The following is a 23,802-nucleotide window of genomic DNA, read 5'->3' as shown; positions in this document are numbered from 1 at the left end:
GAAACTGACAATCTTGCTCTCGCAGGGCTCTTCTTTTTATTACATACACTGTGCATTTCCTATGTTTATCACAAGATCAAAGGAGTGGATCGTGACATTTATTTATTTATTTGAAAAGAGTTATCTTAAAAAGAAAATCAAGAAGTGGACAGCTGGCGATTTTGTGTCATTTGTGTCATACATGGGCATGTACTTTGGAGCAGGGTCGCCCCACCCCACCCCTAGACTCCATGAAACCAAGTGAGGAGGACACGAACATGTGAGAAGAGGAAAATCAGAGCGGGACCGCTAGCCCGCTCGTCAAAGAGCTCATCAAATTCCAAACTTGATTATGCAAATTCTATATTTATTTAGATCTAAATGTGTTTTATTTTATTTTATTTTATTTATTTATTATTATTTTTTTTTATTCAGTTATTTATTATATTTATTTATTTTGTTTGTTTGATGTTGTTTGTTTGGTTTAGGGGTTTTTTTTGGAGGGAGGGGCAGAAAAAATCCAATTCTGTTTTAATAATTGATTTTCCAAATTTGTACACGACTATTCCACATGACATACAGGAAAAACTTTCTTCATTGATCCGTGGGTCTTTTGTTACAAAAGTGGTGATCATAGAAACAGTTACGTATCTGTCTTCAGAGTTCAGGTGAATTGGTCAAAAACGAAAGCCAATGTGTTATCTGAGGTTTACTGGAAAGACGTCCTCATTGGTAACATCTATGTAAATTTGGGGGTAAGACATTTAGGCAAGAAGTAGGCATCCCCATAGGCACCAACTGTGCTCCCCTTCTTGCTGATCTGCATCTTCCCGAGGCAAGAGAGTTAACTGACTATAAAAGTCCAGTTTCCACCCTTGCCGAACTAGGCTGGTATTATGGAGTTACATTTTGGCTGGACTAACGAGTCTATGCAAAGTCCAATCAAAATCGCTATCGAAATTGAAATCCGGTTCATAAACTGTCGTGCAGATTTCGGTTGATTGCAGGATTTGCAAAGCATGTGCACTACCAACTCGTTGTCAGCAGATATTTTCAAAATCTTTTCATGTTTTTAATCAAGGTGCTCACGTGATTTGATGCATTTCGCTATGTAAGACCCGTTTTATCACAATATAGATATTGATTATCGATCAGATCGTCCTGACTGGGCGCAACCATTTTGTGTGAAGCAAACGCAAGTGATACGAGAGGTGGAATCTGATTGGTCCTTAGGAGAGGCTTAGAAGGGACATAATTGGTAATAGCCACTGGTGGCGCTACGATCGAGCCCAGTAATTCCAGCCTAGCTCGGCAAGAGTGGAAACTGGACTTTTAAAGTCAGTTAACTCTCTTGCCTCGGGAAGATGGCTGATCAGCTTCTTTATGCAAATGAATCAGAATTTCTGCTCCGATTGGCAAATTCAAAAACAAGGTAATTTGGCCAAGAAGTTTAACTTACGCTTTAGGAATATATCGAAGGTCTGATACCGTTCAATAACCATCAAAAAGCCAATTCCCTTCCACTGATTTACCCACCTGAACTAGAAATAGAGGAGACCACTGAGACTGTATCATCTGTTATATTTAGATCTATGCAAAAGATTCGGAGTGACGAAACACTCGACACAAGACTGTTTGACAAGAGGGATGACTTCTATTTTCCAGTAGTTCAACTTTCCCTATATGTCGAGCAATATTCCTGCAGCTGCAGCCCTTGATGTCTACATGTCACAACTTGTTAGGTACAATCGAGTATATGCTCCTTATACAAAGAATTCAAAGAGCGTCATACGATACTGGCACACTCGTACTGGCGTATGCAGTGCATGCCCCTTCCGGGGAGAAGTTGCATTTGGTTTGCATCGAACAGGTATTAATTCGTTGCCGGTATCTTTAAATGTGACCAGTGTATGAACTTTTCCTAATCACCCTTCGTGCGACCAGTTACTATTTCACACAGGTATATTTTTGAGGAAGGGCAAAGAATACGGACAGTTATGAGGATTCGGTATTTAATATACATTGTATTAACATAATGACTTTCAAACTTATATTTGTTTAAGGAGAGAGGGGTAGCTTAGTGCATTGTAAAAGCGTTCGCTCGTCACGCCGAAGGCCCGTGTTCGATTCCCCGCATACAATGAACAAAGTGTGAAATACATTTCTGGTGTACTGGGCCATCTCAGTTGCCCCCAACACACCACAAAGCATAACTTCTTTGATAGGCATTTAGAAGTTGGTGTACTAAGTAAGGATAAGAATTAAATGGGTGAACAACTTCTTCCAACATTGATGTAGTTTTCAAGAGAAGTCATACCATTCAGAACACAATTAAAGCCACAGGGAAACCACCATCCAGCCACAAGCTAGAACCATCAGGAGCAGTGTACCACATTCCGTGCAATTGTGGACAAGCTTACATAGGAGAAACATCTGGCCCCCTCAAAACCCGAATAAAAAACCCATCAAAGCTCAGTCTCCAAAGATGACTCTAAATCAGCTCTATCAGACATCCGTGACAACCCAAGCCACAGCATTCAGTGGGAGAGAGTCACAGCCCTCACCACGAACCTCAAAGACTTCAAGATCAGGAAACTACAAGAAGCCATCAACATCAAAAGACTCCAGCCGTCAATCAACCGTGACCAAGGCTGTTACATACCCCTGCGTACTATCAACTCATCAAAGACCACAATCAGCCATAATCCCGTTGTTTATATTACTATCTCTGTGCTTTGTTTATGTCACTGACTTCACCGATGATTGTCATCACTACCCTTGTGTGTACATAACAGGCTTCTCTACTCCAGTATAACAATATCTACTCTACTGTATAAACATTGCCTCCCACTTGTATACATGTATATACTTGCCAACCAGACTCTGTATATCACTTGCTTCATAACGGTGTTAGAACCTACACCGAAATGTTGCTCTTAACTGTAATAAAGTAGTTGCTCATCCATAAATTCTTATCCTTACTTACAACACAAAGCAGCATTCTCCTACATCTTGAATCAAGTTATAGACAAATAGACAGTAATATAAACGTCGACATACTGTCTCCGAGCAAGAACCAGTGCTATGACCTTTCAGACCTGATATGACAAATCTCCGGGTGTCCCATAGAATTAAGGGAGACGCTGGTCTCAGGTTCGAAGCCCCCAGTCTGTAGTCTGTCAGCACCATAGCCTTTTACTAAAGTGGTAAAGGCCAATGACCACAACCATATGGGCTTTCCTCAACAATACCTGAAATAATATTTGAATTATGGTAGTACCAAAGTCATCCATTTACCTTAATTCCCAGGTAGGATTTAACGTCGCCTTTAGCAATATTCCAGCAATATCATGGCGGAGGACACCAGAAATGGGCTTCACACAATGTACCCATGTCGAGAATAGAACCTGGGTCTTCAGCGAGACGAGTGAAAGGCTACCCTACCGCTCCCGCCGTGGATAAAAGTGAGTGTGTTGGGTTTAACGCAGCGTTTAACAGTATTCCAGTTATATTATTGCGTGTCAGCTTAATGTGGGACGAAAGCCCGAAGACGTTTACCACTTCGGTGAAACCCACGAACAGGTTTGGTGCTGACAAACCTAGAAACTTAACCGGGGCGAACCGGGATTCGAACCCACAATCATAGTTTCTGGCGTGCCCAAGGGACGCAACTCTGCACAGCGAATCGCGGCGCCTAAGACGACTGTGCCACCCGTACCCCCCGTGGATAAGAGAGGAGAGGCAATCTGGTTGTCATTATGTGTCTACGCCAAATGTACCACAGAGTATTTATACTCCGCGGTGCCCCTTTACTTACTTGGTCTATTGTAATAAATGCCATATGTGAAACTGAGTCATTATGTTTGTGTATTAGTATAATCATTTGAGCCAGCAGACCCGTGTTTTATGCACATGTGAGATATTATTTAAAATATTGAAAAAGGAATAAATGAAATATAATTCATGTTCATATCTGTTTTGTTGAAGAATTTAATTGTCATTTTCACACCCCTTCTTCAAAATTGCCTTCTAATTCTTTTTTGAAAAATACAAGTATAAATGTGGCAAGTTTAAGATTCGAACTGAGGACCGCTATCTTTGACCACCTCGTATCAAATTGGTTACTTTGGATTACTCCGTGGTTACTTCCCCTGTTTTGCGTTCGGCACACCTCGGGTGTATATCGGAAGGTCAGCAGTTCCCACTGTGAATAAGACGCCAAGATATATAAGGTCTCACAGGGTAGCTCCGATTTGTCTTTACCCAAGGACAGATTACTCTTGATTCCCGATAACTGACAGTCTGTCGTGGAGTATGGTGAGCTGAAACATGCGGAGCTTGTCTCTTTTGCAATTTCAGTTCAGGAAAATATCTCGCCAAATCCTGTTTTCGTGCTACAGCACAGCTCCTAACCTATCAGGTATTTTATTCTAAATGGTCATGTCACTAACTTTACGGTTATGAAAGCCTATTATATATCCCTCAAATGTTCATCCATGAATTTGACCGTGATTGAGCCTAGTACTGTAATACCAAGGGCAAAATTCAATGTTTCAGGTCATTCTCCGTTTTCTATTTCAGTGACAATTTTCAGTTTGAATTTTAGACATCATATGTCACGCTACGGAAAATAAGATAGGCCTATATGATGAACATCGGGGGTTAGTCTGTCAATCTGTACCGTCTGCCAGGCTACAGTGTGTAATCACCACTAGGCCTAGGGCCTATAATATGATCGCGAGCGAGTGCATTAATGCTTATGAAACAGCTGTGCTTAGCAAGCGGTTAAAAAAGTGATCAAAGCTGTACACGTGACAGAGAATAGTTCAGTATTCATCAACATTGTTCAGCCATCATTTACCATGTTTACATGTCACAGAAGCTGTTGATTTGACAGAATCATTTTTATGCCATGCTCGATCATATTCATTGAACATGTTGAAGTAAAGGTTTTACAGTTAAGCTACTCATATTTACTGTTAACCTAAGACTAATCATGGAATATAATTATGTTAGCATGGTTAGTACAGTGATGCAGTGGCTTCATTTTCATGATTGCTAAAAATGTTCATCAATCGTGGTCAGTCAATGTCATCAATCAGTGTGATCAGAAGTCTTTGATGCGATTTTCAACCACAGCTAGGACGAACGAGTTCTATTTGGCCGTTGCCGTTGCACAAGATAATAATATTGTATGTTAATTCCTATATTCAAAACTGAATAATGTTGACAGAAATTAGGGGGTTGCTGTAGTCCTTGAGCAAGTTAAGGTTTAGTGGCCTACCTTTAGTGAATGAGTGAGTGAGTATGGTTTTACGCCGCTTTTAGCAATATTCTAGCAATATCATGGCGGGGGACACAAGAAATGGGCTTCACACATTGTACCCATGTCGCGAATAGAAAGCAGGTCTTCGGTGTGACAAGCGAACACTTTAACCACTAGGCTACCCGACTGCCCGGCCTACCTTTAGAATTCAGCACAAGTTTACAAACACATCACAATACTCTATGACTTAATTTTTAAATATTGTTGCAAAACACACCAGTGAAACAATAGAACTATAGACAAGCTCAATATTAGTAAACAAGGACCCGAGGACCAGACCCCTGCATCGATCTGACCAGATCGATGCCGCAGGGTCGGGTTAGAGGGTCCATGCTTTCGCATATTTACCTGATCAAGAGTAATCTTTCGTTTTATTATAACATACCGAAATTCTCTTTAAGGTTTATGAGGTCTTTTAACTGTCCTCTGTTTCACTCAGTAGCTGTAAACTGTGAAATGTTCGTACCAGGTGCCATCTTGTTTTCTAGCAGACGAGTTAATATCTATCAGGAGACAAGTCAATATTCGAGGTCAGTGTCAGTCACATGATTTCAGGGTCTACTTTGAAATGTATTCTTTCATCATGTGGTATGGATTAACCAACTGAATTTCAAGATTCTTAATAGAGGTATTACAATGCCCTGTAACCATGGTAATGTCAGCCAAGCAACACAGTAGCAGGGACCATTGAGTGTGCATAAGATCCTCTCAGAGATCTATCACCTCTACATGCATTGTCATTGTCATTGAATAAGCCCAGCAATGTTGAGAGTTTTCAAAATTTGTTTACTAAATGTAGCCTGCAACAGTGCAATTTAGAGCAAGGCCCTGTTTATGAAAGCACTTTTTTTTCAACATATAGTATATTTTGTTTCAACTCTATAATTCATGGAGCTAAAAGGATTATAAATGGGAACTAATGTACATACGTTTTTTTTTCTGATCCATTAATTTTCATTATTTTGCACCATGATGCACAGCAACGCAGTTTGATAGGTTATTTATATACATGCTGCAGATATCCAAATGTCGCTGGTCCGAACACACGGTCGGACATCTTTTGCAATAAATCAATTGGGTGGCAGGGTAGCATAGTGGTTAAAAGCGTTCGCTTGTCACACTGAAAACCCGGGTTGGATTTCCCACATGGGTACAATTTCTCACTCACTCACACTCAATAAATCAATTAGGTTTGTAGTTGGGCTGAGACAAGCCCAAATGTACAACCAGGCTACACGATCCCCTATCACCAGACCCTACCCGGGTACCTTCTGTAGGTCTCAAGTTGGCTACAAAATGTCCAATTGAGAATTGTTTTATTGGAGCCTGGGTAAAACCTACTCAGATACGCTCATAATATGATCTGATCATGCATACTCTAAAGTTGACAGAAGCTATATTTTAACTATAAAAAAAAGTTGAGAAATGGTTTTGTGTTGAATATTTTGGCTACTGGAAACTGTCCTGGAACATCCACACAAGCCACTTTAACCTGCTAGATTTGTTCACTACTGATACAAATGCCTACTTACTCTTGTTACATCACTAGCCAAGCTTATGGCTTCCTCGTCCCTTACTATGATCCACATTGACCTTACAGTGTTACCTCCCCCACTTTTCTGTCACAAAATCAAATGATGAATTATCAAATACCATTCATACATTCCTGTGTATTCCACGCTTGATGCCTGAAGCCGTTTTCAGTTCACACCATATCGGCTTAATCCTCGCCACACAGTATCTTGCAGATTACGGAATGGGACGAGTGTGCCAAATGGCATTAGGATCACTCGTAAGTGTCCGTAGACTACAGTCACGAGACACCATGCCTACCTGTAACCTTCATAAGTGTCTCACCTATTCGACCCTTTCTGTTCAGTTGCATAACGTCTTAGAAATGGCTAGGTAAATTTGTACTTAGTTTAACAGAGCGGACATAACTCAGTCTGTTAGCTGTCGGGGTAAGAATCCGAAGCTTGCAAGTTCGTGTCCAACATATATTTCACTAGAACTGTTTGCTTGTGATAGTGACGTGCGACCTATGGCATTTATCCACACGAGAAGTTGTTGTGCTGTATTCTACAGGTGCTCCGGTTTATTGCTACAGCAGTATGACATGTTTACAGGGTATAAGGACCCCTAAGCTTTATGTCTTTCAACATGTTTAACATTGTAGGGTCTGGCAAGAACCCCTTGACTTTCAAACTTAATGTACACACTGCTTTGTATGGTTAGACCGCCTTCATGGTCTATTGGTAGAGCATCTGCCCGGAGCTGGAATGTCTGGGGTTTGATCCCCAGCCGTGTCATACCAAAAGATGTGGTACCTCTTGTAACCTTGCCTGGCGCTCAGTATTATGGGGCTAAAACAAGGACTGTTTGACTGGGTGTCAGCATACTGTGTCTGAAGGGTTATTCATGTTAAACTGCGGCATGGTATCTCAGTGTGCTAGCACTATAAAATCAACATTAGTTCGGACTAGTTAAGTACAAGCAGCCATGCACATATACACATGCATGCACATCGCTATATGAGAGCAATAGTCTTGAACAAAATGTCAATCTCCATTTCCCTTCACCTCATATAGTTACATTTGGAAATCGTTTGAAAAAGGTGGTGAGATCTTCAACGATAAATATTACCTGAATTCAAGCAAACGCTATTCTTCAATTTGTGTTACAAATTACTTGACATGGCTATTTAAATTATTGCAGAAAATGGTGACAACTTGGCAACTGACAGCTTGACGGAGGAAGTAAGTTTCCAAGGTTACAATGGCCCTCTGGCGGCATATCTGTCAAAGATTGAGACTGGGGAGCTGAGGAGGGATGAGTATCAGAGAGAGGTGGTGTCGTCCCTTGAGGACCTGCATCTGCAGCTCAAGAACTACAAACCTCAGGCACAGAATGCCTCCTGGTTGCAGGTAGGAATGAGTACTTCCAGTGAAAAGTGTATGGCGAGTATTGTGTCTGTCAAGTTTAGTCATAATTATTTAGTTTAACTTAGCCATCTTTAAAGTAGTGGCTTTTATGTATTTTGACAGATTTGTCCAGGATGTGTACTTGGTATTGCTATTTTGTTTACTTACTGACATTGAATTCCGAATTTGTACCGTGTTTGCATTTTGCTTCTATGCTCTAACGTACTGTTGCAAATGCTAGAAAAATGTTTTTTTGCCTGTTAAAACAAGAATGTTTCACAAACTGTTGCTATTTAAATATTGAGTAACTACCAATCTAAATACCTGTGGTTTGAAGTATTTCATTCACACAATCTCATTAAAATCAGATCTTAGTTCTCGCTACCGCTTAACAAAGATCTGAGGTCATGCCATTATGGGTCACGTCAGACCGACCTTGCACGAACTTTGACCGCCCAATGGAATGACCAATCAGAAGGCAGCTTTCTCGTGCTTTACGGCACTAATTTCAAATTGGCAACTACGCTTCGAAACATATTTTGACAAATTCTCGATTACAAATTTGAAACCTGAACAAAAGAACATTGATGGTCTAGATTGTATGGATACAGTCGTTAAATCCGTAACTATCGTTCGGAGTTAAAGTTTTCGAGGCTGCATGATCAGAAATCACATTCTGACTGTCACTTTCATAATCTGGTAAGCGATGCTCTGATTGGTGGGATGAAAGGTCGTTCTGACGTGACCCCTAATGGGATGTCCTCAGATCTTTGTTTAGCGGTAGCGAGAACTAAGGTCTGATTTTAATGAGATTGTTCATTCACAAGGAGTCCTATTGACAATTTTACAGCAGAAAAAAATAACGAAAGCAGCAAGTTCAGATTTATGTCCAACTGGTTAAGGAGCGGGCAATTATTTTCCATGTAGCCAGCTCATTAACCCCGCTGAGAAATCAATCGGTTCCCAAAGTTACAATTGTCAGCACCATGAAGAATGTAGGTAAACCCCAATCTCCTGATGTCAAAGATGAATCCAAGACTTTTCCTGCCGTTTCAGAGTCTAGGATTTGGTACCCCCCAGCAAGTGTCAGCTCCAAAGGGTCTCTACCTGTATGGAAGTGTTGGTGAGTTCAGTTACTCCTATGTCTAAGACATGTCGATCTATTGATATTTATATGTCATATAGATAGTTGTTTTCGAGCCATAGACAATTGCTTTGCCTTGAAAGTGTGATCAGTCGTTCCACCCATGATATACAAAATGACAGGACGGTGGGGTAGTCTAGTGGTTTAAGTGTTTGCAGGGTCACGTCAAAGGTTCAGGCTTGATTCTCCACAAGGGTATAATGTGTGATGCCCATGTCTGGTGTCCCCTGCCATGATTATTGCTAAAAGCGGCATAAAACAATACTCATTCACTCTCAAAGACCCAAGTTGGATTCCCCACATGAGTACAATGTCTGAAACCCATTTCTGGTGTCCCCTGCCATGATGTTGCTGGATTATTGCTAAAAGTGATGTATAACACAACTCGTTCGCTCACTCATAGGCGACTATGCTTGTCATAACAGGCAACTAACGGAATCGGGTGGTCAAGCTCACTGACTTGGTTGATGCATGTCATTGTATCCCAGTTGCTCATGATGTCAATCACTGTCGTGCCCAGACTTGATTATTTACAGACAAACAAAGAAACAAAAACAAAAACAAACAAACAAACAAACACTTCACTCACTCACTCACTCACTCACTCACTCACTCACTCACTCTGTGCAGGATGCGGGAAGACAATGCTGATGGACATGTTCTTCCATACGTGCTCAGTGAGGAGGAAACAACGTGTCCACTTCCACAAGTTCATGCTGGATGTACACAGACGTAAGTTCCTTGTCTACATAGTTTATAACTCTATAGCCAGGTCTCCACTCCTGTGTTGCATCGTCCTTATATCTGCCCATGTTACTTACATGTTAGCCTTTTATTCATTTAAACTACGTAGTGCTGGTATGTAAAATATTTGTCTCTTTACTGTTGGCTATGAACCTTGGGTCAGTGGAGTAGCTTGTTGCTTAAAACATTCACTTGTCTCTCCAAAGACACAGGTACAATTCCAGAAATGGGTACAATGTGTGAAGCCTCTTCTGGTGTCCCCTGCCAGGGTATTGCTGGAATACTGCCAAAAGCACAGTAAAACCATACTCACTCCTGAAAGGTGCTAAGAGCCAAGTTCAGGCTTGTCGTCTCCAGGTTATTTGGCGCCGACTGATATGGACATGTAATTTTGTTGTTTCCAGGAATCCATGAGCTGAAACACAGCCAGCCGAAACACAGGAACGTAAAGAGGTCCCATGCCTTCGACCCTATAGCTCCTGTGGCCGATGAAATCAGTGAAGACACGTGGCTGTTGTGTTTTGATGAGTTCCAAGTGACGGACATTGCTGATGCCATGATTCTGAAACGACTCTTCACAGAACTGTTTGAAAATGGCGTTGTTGTTGTAGCAACTTCAAACAGACATCCAAATGGTATCTATGTATTCTTTTGTGAAATATGTATATGTGACTTATCAGTGTTGATAAGGGGACTTTGCTCCACTTGAAGAAATCCGTGATTTAAAAGCTATCTATTTGTAAGTACAGTCAAGTCCCGTTAATCCGACATCGATGGTTGCATATGATTGTGTCGGATTAATGAGTATGTCGGATAAACGAAATTTAGTAGTAGCAAACGTTTGTGATCGAAAATCGGACAACTACACGATAGATAAGGATTCAAACACGTTATAAAAAATATAAGATATATATTCATATTGTTATGTTGAATTGTTGGCGGAATATGTTTTCTAATCATTCAACCTCCAAAGTTTAACACAAAACAACTGTTACAGACTGTTTGACAGATTCAAAATACTTTAAAATGGAAGTCGCAATGGAATGGAAGTCGCAACTTTGAAACTGGTACCCAAAGCTTAAGAAAGCTGCTTTCTAAGTGGCTAACGTCGACTTCCTGTTGGTCATTTTATTGGTAGGTCATAGTTCGCGAAAGGTTGTTCTGACGTGACTTGTAATGGGATGTCCTCGTCGATAGCGAGAACTTGTATCTGATTTTAATAAGATTGAGGTAATCTAAGCATGTGAATTATCCTGTTTTCTTTATTTAAAGCAGTAATTGTTTATTGTTAAGCAAGTTTATCGCTGCAGCTTTGTAATATGCAGCTACCAGCCGACTCGCCTCTCATCAAAACACTGGCTGTGTACTCGCAGACAGATGGCCACGGAGGATGCTGATCACTGTGTCGGATTAACGAGACTGATTAATGAGTGATTTCGGTATTTCGTTGCAAATTAGGTGTGTCGGAGTCGGAGTGCGAGACTGTCGGATTAACGGGTCTAAATAGCACTGATTTAATTGGTTCCCATCATTAGTGTCGGATAAAGCCGATTGTCGGATTAACGAGTGTCGGGTTAACGAGACTTGACTGTATGTGCTTGTTGTTCAATGCCGACATCTGCTTATTCCCCATTATGTCACAGAGACCTGTAAACAATCAGGCCCGGACTGGGCAAACCAAGGGTTGATAACATGAGCACGTGCTTCCGGTGTGCATGTGCAGTCCAGGGGTGTGTTTGAGTGATATGCTTTCTCTGTTCTCCTGAAACACAGTTCAGGAAGTTTCCACTACCTTTCGGAAATTAGTAGAGATAAGCAATAAGTATGAGTCAGGATAAGTATAAATAATAGTTTTACCCCCAAAAATACAAAATTCTTGTTATCGGGTACCTCATATTAGCACCAACTATTATGTGCTATTGAACTTGCCACTAGAACTCGTGGTTAGCCAAGACGTACATATCTATCGTACTACTTATTGTGGACCACCTGCTACCCCTTTCTTCACAATGGTACATGCCAGTGGGTGGACCTCATACATAGTCATAACAAGTTGATTGTCAGGTCACAACTCAACTTATCCTGGCTTGCCAGTAGTAAGCTCTTATGATAAGTATGAGATAAATATGTGATAAGTATATGATAAGCAGGACCCAGGTGACCTATTCTGCCTCTGAATTCCATCGGAGCTACTGTGTAATCAGCTGGTAATACCTAAGTCAAATATGAATAAATCATTATATTGGGTGCATATCTCCTGCCTTTTTTTTTAGTTAACAAGTTTGATATTGTATTCATGGATTTTTTTTGTTTTGTCCAGATCTCTACAAGAACGGCCTACAGCGTGCAAACTTTGTGCCTTTCATAGGGATATTGAAGGTATTGAAAGTACTTTTGGAGCGGCTGGGTTGCCTAGTGGTTAAAGCGTTTGCTCGTCACGCTGAAGACCTGGGTTCGATTCCTGACATGGGTACAATGTGTGAAGCCCATTTCTGGTGTCCCCTGCCGTGATATTGCTGGAATATTGCTAAAAGCGGCGTAAAGCCATACTCACTCACTCACTCAAAGTCCTTTTACGCATGATTCAGTGACTTTACCCAAGCATGCAAAAGACGGGTTCTGTTGTAGGAATTGTAAATCCACATCCAAAAGAGGCCCCCCTGACTGCAGGATATTAATACTACCACTGCACTAGCAATTCTTAAGAGCACACTCGTACTTTTGTTCAATAAACATGATAAAACTATGCCTTAGATCATGTATATCGCCATCTTTACCTTGGAATGGGGAACACGGGTTACTGAGCGTTGTAAAGAACTGAACTCACTATGCAGAGTTTGAATTCCCCAAATTGCCCAGTATAGACACCAGTAGTGACACAGCGTTCAAGTAAGCTGATGAAATGAGGTCAGTCACTCATGGCTATCAAATGTACCCTACTCCACAACCCTACCTTTGTCTGACACTGAAGCTGTACAATCTGTGACTTCAGCCACTTGTCTGAAGCCCGAGTCATGTTAAAGTCTGTTCAGTCTTGTAAGCTTACCTAATAAAAGTCCACATAATAATGCTACAATATACTGAAAGTGATGCTAATATCCGTATTCAGGCTAGTAATTTCAAAGCATTTTTGGCACATACAGAGCTGATGGACACAAGGCTTAGGCACTCGTTTGCATACATAGTCAAGCGAGAATCATTATCCTTTGTGCGATGTAATCTGAGTGCTGTCTGACCACTTTCTGTATCTCACTGGAACCAGGCCTTGTGGCTTGGTATACAGTTGTTGGTTCAATATAGTCACCACACTGCAAATCAGTCCTCCAAACCCGACCCCCTATTACCCGACCCTACCTGTGTACCCACTGCAAGTCTCAAGAGTTTGGAACAAAATGTCTTATTAGTCATTGTTTTACCGCAGCCCTGGCTAAATCTATTTAGATATATGGATCAAACGATCAGATCATGCGTAAACTGAAGTTGACTGAAGCGTTATCATTACTCAAACATATACAAGTCAAATTGAAAAGGAATGTGTGCATTGTCAGAAAGAAATGCGAACATTAGCAACTTCTAGTGTAACCACTGAGCTATAGTGAGTTTTTGTCATTAAACAATATATCACATGACTTACCATGGGTCCGGGTAGTCCTGTGGGTACCCGGGTCCTAGTCAGGACCCATCCGACCCGGGTACCCGAGTGACCCATCCCAGCCCTAAATGTTGTGTACCAAAATCTGTGGAGCAATGACCATGGACCATGTTGACACCATCGGGGGAGGAGAAATGGTGCTGTGTTTATGTGAAGTATGTGTTGGAACATCAGTGATCCTGAGATACTGTTTCAGAACTACAGCAGCGTGGTGTGTCTGGACTCTGGGGTTGACTATCGTATGATGACGCTTCCGGCTGAAGGAAGGACGTATTTCATGTAAGCTTCTAGTGTTACTTAACATGGTGGTGGGCAGTGGTTGGATAGCACATTTGTTAAAGTGTTGCTCATCACACGAAACACACTGGTACTATTGTTGTCTATCTTGGTATTGCCCCAGTGTGATATTGTTGTAATATTGTGAAAAACTGTGTAAAATATTGTGACTGTTATTTCTAAAGTATTTTTGATTGTTTCGAAGGTTTTGTTTTAATATTTTAGAAAGTCCATGTGTGATAGCCAGTTTGAAGTTGACAGAGTGTTTGAAGATCTACGCAAGAGCCAGAATGCCAGTGAGTTGTCTCCCCTTTACTACAACATTGTTCTGACTGATCATGTCACAACATCATATTGCTATGTTTGACCGTCTACCCTTGACATGGCTCACACAGGCTTGTAAAGGCCTTGAATGTGCAATAAAACATTCTTCAAAAGCCCTTTAATTCAGCAACCAATGTGGTAAATGTATATGCCTTAGGGCTTTCCTTCCACCTCAAGCTGACACTCTTTGATATGACTGGAATACTGTTCGAAGTGGCATTAAGCCAAACTCGTATCACTCACTACCATCAAGTAATATTGCAGAATGGCTATTATTTTAATGGGCTGTGTTGCTATACTATGAGAAAGTTATTGAGTATGGTATGCTTGTTTATAGGGGGACTTGGCAAGCTTGGGTCAAAGCATTAAAAGCCCACTATGATTGCGTGATGACTGACGCTGAGACTGTATATGAGCCTAATGGTAAATGAGCACTTTAGTTACGCAGAGATGATGTCTCAGTTTCCCACAGGACTCTGAGTGACATCAAGTATTGAAATAGGCACCTGATCATTGAGCACAGTCCCTCTCTAACATGAAATTGATTCAACAGCAGGTTTTTTGGAGCACAGTCCCTCTCTAACATGAAATTGAGTCAACAGCAGGTTTTTTGGAGCACAGTCCCTCTCTAACATGAAATTGATTGAACAGCAGGTTTTTTGGAGCACAGTCCCTCTCTAACATGAAATTGATTCAACAGCAGGTTTTTTGGAGCACAATCCCTTTCTAACATGAAATTGATTGAACAGCAGGTTTTTTGGAGCACAGTCCCTTTCTAACTTGAAATTGATTCAACAGCAGGTTTTTTGGAGCACAGTCCCTCTCTAACATGAAATTGATTGAACAGCAGTTTTTTTGGAGCACAATCCCTTTCTAATATGAAATTGAGTCAATAGCAGGTTTTTTGGAGCACAGTCCCTCTCTAATATGAAATTGAGTCAACAGCAATTTTTTTGGAGCACAGTCCCTTTTTAACTTGAAATTGAGTCAACAGCAGGTTTTCTTAAATAAATACAGTTTATAAACAAATTGGATAAGCAGAGATCATAGAGGATATTATATGAGTGCCCGTATGACGGAAATAATAAACTGTTGTCTCGTGACGTGACATGACCCTAGGGCATATATGACTTCATGAACCCCGATATCTTTGCCCTCGTAGGTAAAAAAATGTGTTTATGCTGATTTCAGTTATACGTCCTCGAACGCTGAGAATCCTGGGCCGGGACCTGAAGCTGCCGGTGACGTGTGGTCGAGTTCTGGACTCATCATTCAGCCACTTATGCCAGACTGTACGTACTCTCTGTCTAACTTCACCTTCAGCAGACATAATAACTCAGTAATGCTGAAGGGGTCTGTTTCGTATGAGATAGTACCGTATATGACCGTGGATAAGCCGACCCGTAGATAAGCCGAGGTGTTAACTTGACCATTGAAATATGATATGACCCGCAGATAAGCCGAACCAGGAATTGAAAGGCAAAAAACACTGCGAAATCGGACTGCAAGACATGTGCCGGTACTCGCAGATATTAAAAAATATAAGATGAAAAACTTTGTAATTATATTGAAAAAGTCATTATTATGTCTAATAAAGATTTAACAAACCAGTCATCCACTGCTCCCAACACGATCGCTAAGCACCCACAACTTGAAAATGTTTGTGTAAACAACATGACAATACCAATCGGCCCATTATTATCAATGCTCATTTCCTTGTGTACCGTGTTGCTCTTTAAACAACAGGAAGCAATCACAGTGGTCACCGTTTGTGACGTCACAGGAAACAGCTGATCACATGTTTTTGCAAATGGCGAACGGAATAACTCGCCGATACAGTTGTTTATTTGCCTCTTTCAATAAAGGTAGACACTTGTTCACTATCAATTTATGAACTTTGCAAAACGTACGTAATAGCTATTGGCGATTTCATCTGGGGATTATATATTATAGCTGTGAATTACATATATTGTTACATGTAAAGATTGTGGAGTTTACGAAGAACGATAAACTTTGAACATTCAATTGAAAACTTATTATCGGAAGTAGTAACATGCATAACATTTTTTTAATAATGACAACATTGGTGTATAATAATAACATTATTGATAATTTATAACAATAATGGCTCTAGTCGTGGCAACTTCCAAACTTTCGGGAAGTTGTGATCTATCGGACCGTCATTCAGGCGATGTTTCTGACTCATGAAAGTGTATCCCGTGGATAAGCCGACCCCTTTCTCCAGAATCTTTTTTCTGGTCCTCAAAATTCGTCTTATACGCGGTCATATACGGTACATAAATGGACCCCTGGTAGATTTGTGCATACAGTACTCTCCTCGAGGTAGGGGTAGGGGTAGGGGTAGGGGTAGGGTTAGGGGTAGGGTAAGTCAACAACAGGTTTTTTGGAGCGCAGTCCCTCTCTAACATGAAATTGAATCAACAGCAGTTTTTTTTGTAAATCTACCCTACCATGTAGTGCTAACAATGGGCGAGTGCAACCCCCTGAAAAAGTTTGACATTAAACAAGCCCTTGTTGTCTGTGAGAATTTCTTTTCTAAGAAAGAAGGTGACCTCACACTTTTTTCATATTTATTCGGATTTAAGAAAATTACATTGGATCTTATACAAAGTTATGACTCCGACAGTGACAGTGATCTAAATGAAAATAATTCTTGAATGCAGAATTTTAACAGTACAGATCCCAATAGGCGACCAGCATTAGGAAAATCATCATTGTTGGGCATGACGGTTTATGTTCCAAATATTGTGTTAAATCCAGATTCAGTAGACTGAAAAACAAATACATTATCAATATAGGCAGGAATGCTGTTAAGAACACGAGCAATCTATATTCACAAACCGGAACAATGCAAAATGGTAAACCAGCTTGGTACGGAATTGAATTGACTTGCCCATGGCATTGGCACTGAGGACATGTCTGATGACCGAACTCAGGCCGGGTAGATTTCTGTACTACCTCATACGAAAATGACGTCTTCTGCCAAAGTAATTCTTCAGGGTTTGGAAAGCAATTGTTTTTTATGGGAATTAAAATAGGTCTTGGTTGATCGCATGTCAGTGCGCTCACGACAGTGGGGGACATTAATCCTAATATCAGAACTGGATCGTCTGGTCCTGACTCTAGCTTCCCAAAGCCCTGCCAGGATCCACTGATCATGGGTTCAAATCCCAGTTTTGTCCTGATGATTCCTCTCGGCTTGTCAGCACGATACTGTGCTCATGGGTTTCACCAAAGCTAAACAAAATATTAGCCTTGGTTCTTGGGCACATCATCATATGCACGTTTCATTTTTATTTCATTAAAAAAAAAATGGATAAAATCCTAATACTTTATAACAATGCGATCCAATATAACACACAGTTACTTCCCTTTACATGCGCACTGCTTTTTTGCACATCTTGTGTTATGTTCATGGAGGCAAAAGAAGAGTGTGTGATTGTTTATGTAGGGAGGCCCTTACCCAGGTGGATGGTACACAACTGTTTATTTGGTAAAAAGCCCCCCAAAAATAAACAACTGCCCGCTCAAAATATATTTTCAAAAGTCATTAACTGAGAACCAATTCTTTTATTTTTTTAAGCCCAAAGTGTAAACACTTAGACTTTCCTCCTTCATGGGGGCGGTCTTGTAGCCTAGTAGTTAAAGCATTCCTCGTCACGCTGAAGACCCGGGTTCGATTCCTGACATGGGTACAATGTGTGAAGCCCATTTCTGGTTTCCCCCGCCGTGATATTGCTGGAAAATTGCTAAAAGCGGCGTAAAACCAGAGTCACTCACTCATTCACTCCCCCTTCATGACACACATCCATGTAACTGAAATACTGCTCACAGGGGCATTCAACCCAACTCACCTGACTTAAGACCTTGTTATTTGGGGCAATGAAGATGTTTGTCAGTGAAAATACCCCTGACAAAATCACTAAATGCCTACTAAAATTTATGCTATAAATTTGGAAAGTTTTGCGCCATGAAATTACTGCAAGCAGCTAACAATAGCCGTAAGTGCATCTGGAAAGTTTTGCATTGCTAAATATGAAAGCTACTATTACAGGTGTTATATTTGATATGTAGGAAGCGGCAAGATGAAATGGTAACTCAGTGTTACTTAATTACTTACTGTTGGAGATTTAATGTGCGCTTTCCGACATTATGGGTATTTCGCACAAGGTACTTTTTTTTAAAGTATAGATGCATGTTTTGTTGTTGACTAGGGAGGTTGGAGTAGCGTGTTTATCTAACAGAATAGACAGATGTATATCTGGATTACTTGGTGTTATGTCAACAATTTGACGAGATGTGGCAAGTCAGTGAACTTAGACTAATTAGACTATTGATACTAAGTGACATCGTGTAATTACGGAAACACAGGATGCGAGGAATTGTTTCTTTAATCAGTACTGGCTGGTTTGTCAATGTGTGGAAGTGAATTAAAAAAAGATATGCCGCTATCTTGTTGGTCTGTAAGGATAACTGCGTCATGAAACTGTTGCGACTCTGTCACTCAGTTTTTGCAGTATGTTCCTGCTTGTAAAACTTTCCAGATTTACTGTACATCATTTACTTGAGGGAAAGATACCAATGCCTTTCAGTGTGGGGGCACTGGTGGCCCAGTCGTCTAAGGGGCACACAGGTGGCCCAGTTGTCTAAGGGGGGCACAGGTGGCCCAGTCGTCTATAAGGTACCATGATTCGTTGTGCAGAGTTGCATCCCTTGGGCACGCCAGAAACCTATGATTGTGGGTTCGGATCCCGGGTCACCCCGATTATGTTTCTAGGTTTGTCAGCACAATACCCGTGCTCGTGAGTTTCACCAAAGTGGTAAACATCTCATACCTGCTTCGCTTCAGGCTTTCCTCCCACATTAAGCTGACACACCGTGATATAACTGTAATACTGTTAAAAGCGATGATAAACACAACTCGCTCACTCCTTTCAGTGCATAAGCAAGGCTTTGTTTCCATTTGAAATGTTTGGTTGTTGCTGTGTTGCCAGGCACTAGGGGCTGTAGACTACCTCCGTATCAGCCAGGAGTTTGACATCGTCATCATCCGAGACATCCCCACAATGACCCTGCAGAACAAGACTGAGGGCAGGAGGTTCATCACGCTCATAGACACTTTCTATGATAATAAGGTATGTGACAGACTGCACACTGGAACCATTACTGATTTCGAGAACCAAAGGCTTAAATGGCCATATATTTTGTCTTGGTAGAATGGAAACACATGTGCTGAGTTTTTTATTGTGGAGCTAAATTGCCCGTGAATTTGACATGAAACATTTGAAACCTCAAGCTGTGCAGTGTTATCAACTATTGAGTCCACATCGTCTCCCTCAGTAAAGCTTCCTTTCCCTGCTTCCTGATCATTTCAAGGGATGTAGGCAACAATTGTTAGTTCTGTTAAGCTTATTAAGTCATAATGAATAGAATTATGTACTACTCAATAGAAATTGAGGAACACACCTTCTTTCATATTATTATCATTTATCTTTCACTTCTTTTGAGTAGTATATTGTAAATAGTTTCAAACTGAGTTTGAAGAGTTGCTATGTGATGTGTCTGCAGTAGTAAGAGAGGTGTTTGCCAACTTCTAGAATGCCAATCAAACAGTGTGCTGTGTGTGTCTACAGGTGAAGGTGGTTTGTTCTGCTGAAGCTGAGGCCAGGCACCTGTTCTCCGCTGGGACTCTCAGTCAGCGGGATGAGCTGGCAAACATGGCTCTCATGGACGATCTGGGCATCCAGGCAGTGAGTAGCACCTGCACATACTGGCGGGATATATTTTAGAATGACAGATTGAGGGGTACTTAGAATCAAGTTCTTTATCAGGAAAAATCTGCACCCCAGGATGTCTTCAGTTGTGCCTAATGCTCAATGTTTGAGGGGTCCTTGATTCAAATTCTTTAGCAGCAAACCTCTGGGACCCTAGGGTGCCTTGAGTTTTATCTAATATTGAATGTTTGAGAGTGCAGGGTCCTTAGATTCAAATTCTTAAGCAGCAAATCTCAAGGACCTCCGGATGCCTTGCAACAGGATACCATGGTGCCTTGACCTTCACCCTGTGGAAATGGTGGATGTTCCAGTGCAGAGCAGGGCCAAATACTCTATGAGCATCGTGTGTCAGTGCGTCATTGTAGCCATCACAGATTGTTGCCCGAAGACTGAGGACAGTGATATAGCATAGTACCCCTGTGTATGTAAGTCATGCGAGCTGTCTCATCCGTCACACACTGTTGATCCTGAAGACTGAGGACAGTGATATAGCCTTGTACCCCTGTGTATGTAAGTCATGCGAGCTGTCTCATCCGTCACACACTGTTGATCCTGAAGTCTGAGGACAGTGATATAGCCTAGTACCACTGTGTATGTAAGTCATGCGAGCTGTCTCAGCCATCACACACTGTTGATCCTGAAGACTGAGGACAGTGATATAGCCTTGTACCACTGTGTATGTAAGTCATGCGAGCTGTCTCAGCCGTCGTACACTGTTGATCCTGAAGACTGAGGACAGTGATATAGCCTTGTACCACTGTGTATGAAAGTCATGCGAGCTGTCTCATCCGTCACACACTGTTGATCCTGAAGACTGAGGACAGTGATATAGCCTTGTACCCCTGTGTATGTAAGTCATGCGAGCTGTCTCATCCGTCACACACTGTTGATCCTGAAGTCTGAGGACAGTGATATAGCCTTGTACCACTGTGTATGTAAGTCATGCGAGCTGTCTCAGCCATCACACACTGTTGATCCTGAAGACTGAGGACAGTGATATAGCCTAGTACCACTGTGTATGTAAGTCATGCCAGCTGTCTCAGCCATCACACACTGTTGATACTGAAGTCTGAGGACAGTGATATAGCCTAGTACCACTGTGTATGTAAGTCATGCGAGCTGTCTCAGCCGTCACACACTGTTGATCCTGAAGACTGAGGACAGTGATATAGCCTAGTACCCCTGTGTATGTAAGTCATGCGAGCTGTCTCAGCCGTCACACACTGTTGATACTGAAGTCTGAGGACAGTGATATAGCCTAGTACCACTGTGTATGTAAGTCATGCGAGCTGTCTCATCCGTCACACACTGTTGATCCTGAAGACTGAGGACAGTGATATAGCCTTGTACCACTGTGTATGTAAGTCATGCGAGCTGTCTCAGCCGTCGTACACTGTTCTGCTACTTTGACCTGAATGATTTCTTTCTGTTTTCCTCCCAGACTTCGGACAAGGCTAAGTCCAGCATCTTCACAGGGGAAGAGGAACTGTTTGCGTTTGACCGGACAGTGTCCAGGCTGACCGAGATGCAGACTGAGGAGTACTGGAACCACGACAGGGCGCTCACGCAGGAACGTGGGAAAACTCGGACATTCACAGAGAATGCTGGGAAAGAAGGCATTCACAGTTTATGATGATTGTTGGTTTTAGTTAAGGATTGTTTTAAACTGATACACATAATTAAAAACGTTAAGCCTAGTTTGTGTGAAAGATGTATATGTGTGATAAAGAGAGCTTTTAATACATGTTAGTATGTGTTAAGATTTGAGTGCTTTTAGTGAGAAGAGATCTACAATAAGTTATCTTAGTGAGGTTTATGATTTGTATGAAACTTACTAAGAAGTTTGTATATAAGGGCTACTGTTTTAGTAGTTACAGGAATTTATTTAGGAATTTAATCTAAGTGCCCATGACAGAATCATTTGCAATGATAAGGATGGGTCGTCGTTAATACGTATTCTGATATGATGGGTGTGATCCTGATACAGTACTTATATTACATAGGTTGGTATACTTTATTTTTTGCGGGTGAATGACAACCCTGCGTTTGAATTTGGAATTTCAGAGATCAAAGATGGGATATTGTGGGGCAAAACATATAGGTGAGAAGGCAGTGTGACTGTTATGTTATTTAAAGCCAACCAGGAAATACGAGAGAATCAGTGTAAGCGGGCTGTTGAACAGGTTTGTTTAGCATTTTAAACAATTTTAAACATCTGATATTAGTCACCGAATTTTACACCAATATAACTTGTAATGTAGTGTATCATATGTATTACGATACATTGAATATACAGTGAGTTTATCCCCTAAAAACCAATATTAAAGGTTATGTGTAGTACGACTCATAATTATCACAGTCTCTATATCATTGCGGTATCAATAAATCTCATAATCCACACCCTGTGTCAACTGCTTACTTCTACAAATCTAAGCATGAAATTTCATCACTTGATTGAAAACAGGACTCATTGTGATATGTCACGGCTACTCGTAAGTGTACATGTTTACTATTTCATGATAAGTTTCTGGAATGTTTTTGAAGTGGAATTACCCCTACCTCCTTTCGAAATTGGTTAGAAAAGAACCCATTTGATTAAATGAAGTCCCTTAACCTAACCTAGGTCATATGCATACTGATTATATATAATCTCAAACAGGAAGTGATGTAAACCACATTATCCAGACGTATCACACTACAAAATAGTGAAACCGCGATAATATAGAGTTGCCTGCCCTTTAGGTGCTAACGACAGGTACCTTGCTTATAGTCGAGAATATCAGTGTCGATCAATCCTAATTGATGTGTCATAAAAGTTGAACAGAGAACAAGAAACATTTTGTGTATGAAATATTTAATAGGTTAGTAAGAATTCACCATTACGATCCATTATAACGTAACTAATGCTATACTATAGCTTACCATGCTATATATTTTCTTGTAAGAAGACTTTGTTCTTCTGAGGTTATCAATGGCCAGAGAGTACTGATACGTACAATGCACTTGATCAATTATAATTTGAAAAGTGACTTTTATTGTTGTTACTTTTAATATTTCTAATACATGAAAGAAAGATCTGTCAGGTTAATGAAAATACATTTATACTTTTCATTGTATCATTTTAGTTGTGAATACGATAGCCTAAATTGAAAAGTTTTAAGTCTGTTTTATGAATGTTTGCTGTAGACCTCGGTGAGTATGCTGATTTCTGAAAGACAGGCAACTATCCCTGTAACCACCGACCTGTCAAATCCATGCTTTAGAAATAATGTATAGGCCATGCATCACTGTGATAAAGATGTGTGGGTGTTTAGTGGCTAGTGTTTGTAGTGCATTATGGACAGCATAACACAACTGTTTGTTAATATGAAGTACGGGTTCCTGATGCTTTGCATGTTACTGTTCAATCTCATTAAAATCAGATCTTTGTTCTCGCTACCGCTAAACAAAGATCTGAGGACATCTCATTACGTTCACGTCAGAACCGCTAAACAAAGATCTGAGGACATCTCATTACGTTCACGTCAGAACGGCCTTGCGCGAACTTTGACCGACCAATGAAATGACCAATCAGAAGGCAGCTTTCTCTTGCTTTACGGCACTAATTTCAAATTGGCGACTACGCTTCGAAACATATTTTG

At 40.9% G+C, this 23,802-nt stretch overlaps 1 protein-coding gene across 1 annotated transcript; it reads left to right on the top strand.

Annotated features, from left to right (window-relative positions):
• Positions 1–4,217: 4,217 nt before the first annotated feature.
• LOC139474086 (AFG1-like ATPase) lies at positions 4,218–23,559 on the top strand. The gene is made up of 12 exons (XM_071256951.1): positions 4,218–4,399; positions 8,021–8,229; positions 9,283–9,349; positions 10,001–10,102; positions 10,519–10,749; positions 12,435–12,493; positions 13,963–14,045; positions 14,268–14,338; positions 15,558–15,658; positions 19,382–19,522; positions 20,021–20,137; positions 21,603–23,559. Exons 1-12 carry the CDS (start codon positions 4,309–4,311, stop codon positions 21,792–21,794), a joined length of 1,464 nt encoding a protein of 487 aa, XP_071113052.1. The 5' UTR covers positions 4,218–4,308; the 3' UTR covers positions 21,795–23,559.
• Positions 23,560–23,802: the final 243 nt, after the last annotated feature.

The sequence above is a fragment of the Haliotis cracherodii genome, unplaced genomic scaffold (assembly GCF_022045235.1).
Source record: "Haliotis cracherodii isolate W230 unplaced genomic scaffold, xgHalCrac1.p SCAF_3, whole genome shotgun sequence".
In the NCBI taxonomy this organism is placed as follows: domain Eukaryota; kingdom Metazoa; phylum Mollusca; class Gastropoda; order Lepetellida; family Haliotidae; genus Haliotis; species Haliotis cracherodii.
Note: the sequence above shows the minus strand (reverse complement) of the source record. Positions and strands in the feature narration are given on the sequence as shown.

What these genes read in the sequence shown, in the direction of transcription:
- LOC139474086 (XM_071256951.1), top strand. Translation starts at nt 4,309, where the DNA reads ATGCGGAGCTTGTCTCTTTTGCAATTTCAGTTCAGGAAAATATCTCGC. An exon ending in CTTTCATAGGGATATTGAAG is followed by an intron (nt 12,494 to 13,962) that starts GTATTGAAAGTA and finishes ATACTGTTTCAG; the next exon opens with AACTACAGCAGCGTGGTGTG. An exon ending in ACGATCTGGGCATCCAGGCA is followed by an intron (nt 20,138 to 21,602) that starts GTGAGTAGCACC and finishes TTTTCCTCCCAG; the next exon opens with ACTTCGGACAAGGCTAAGTC.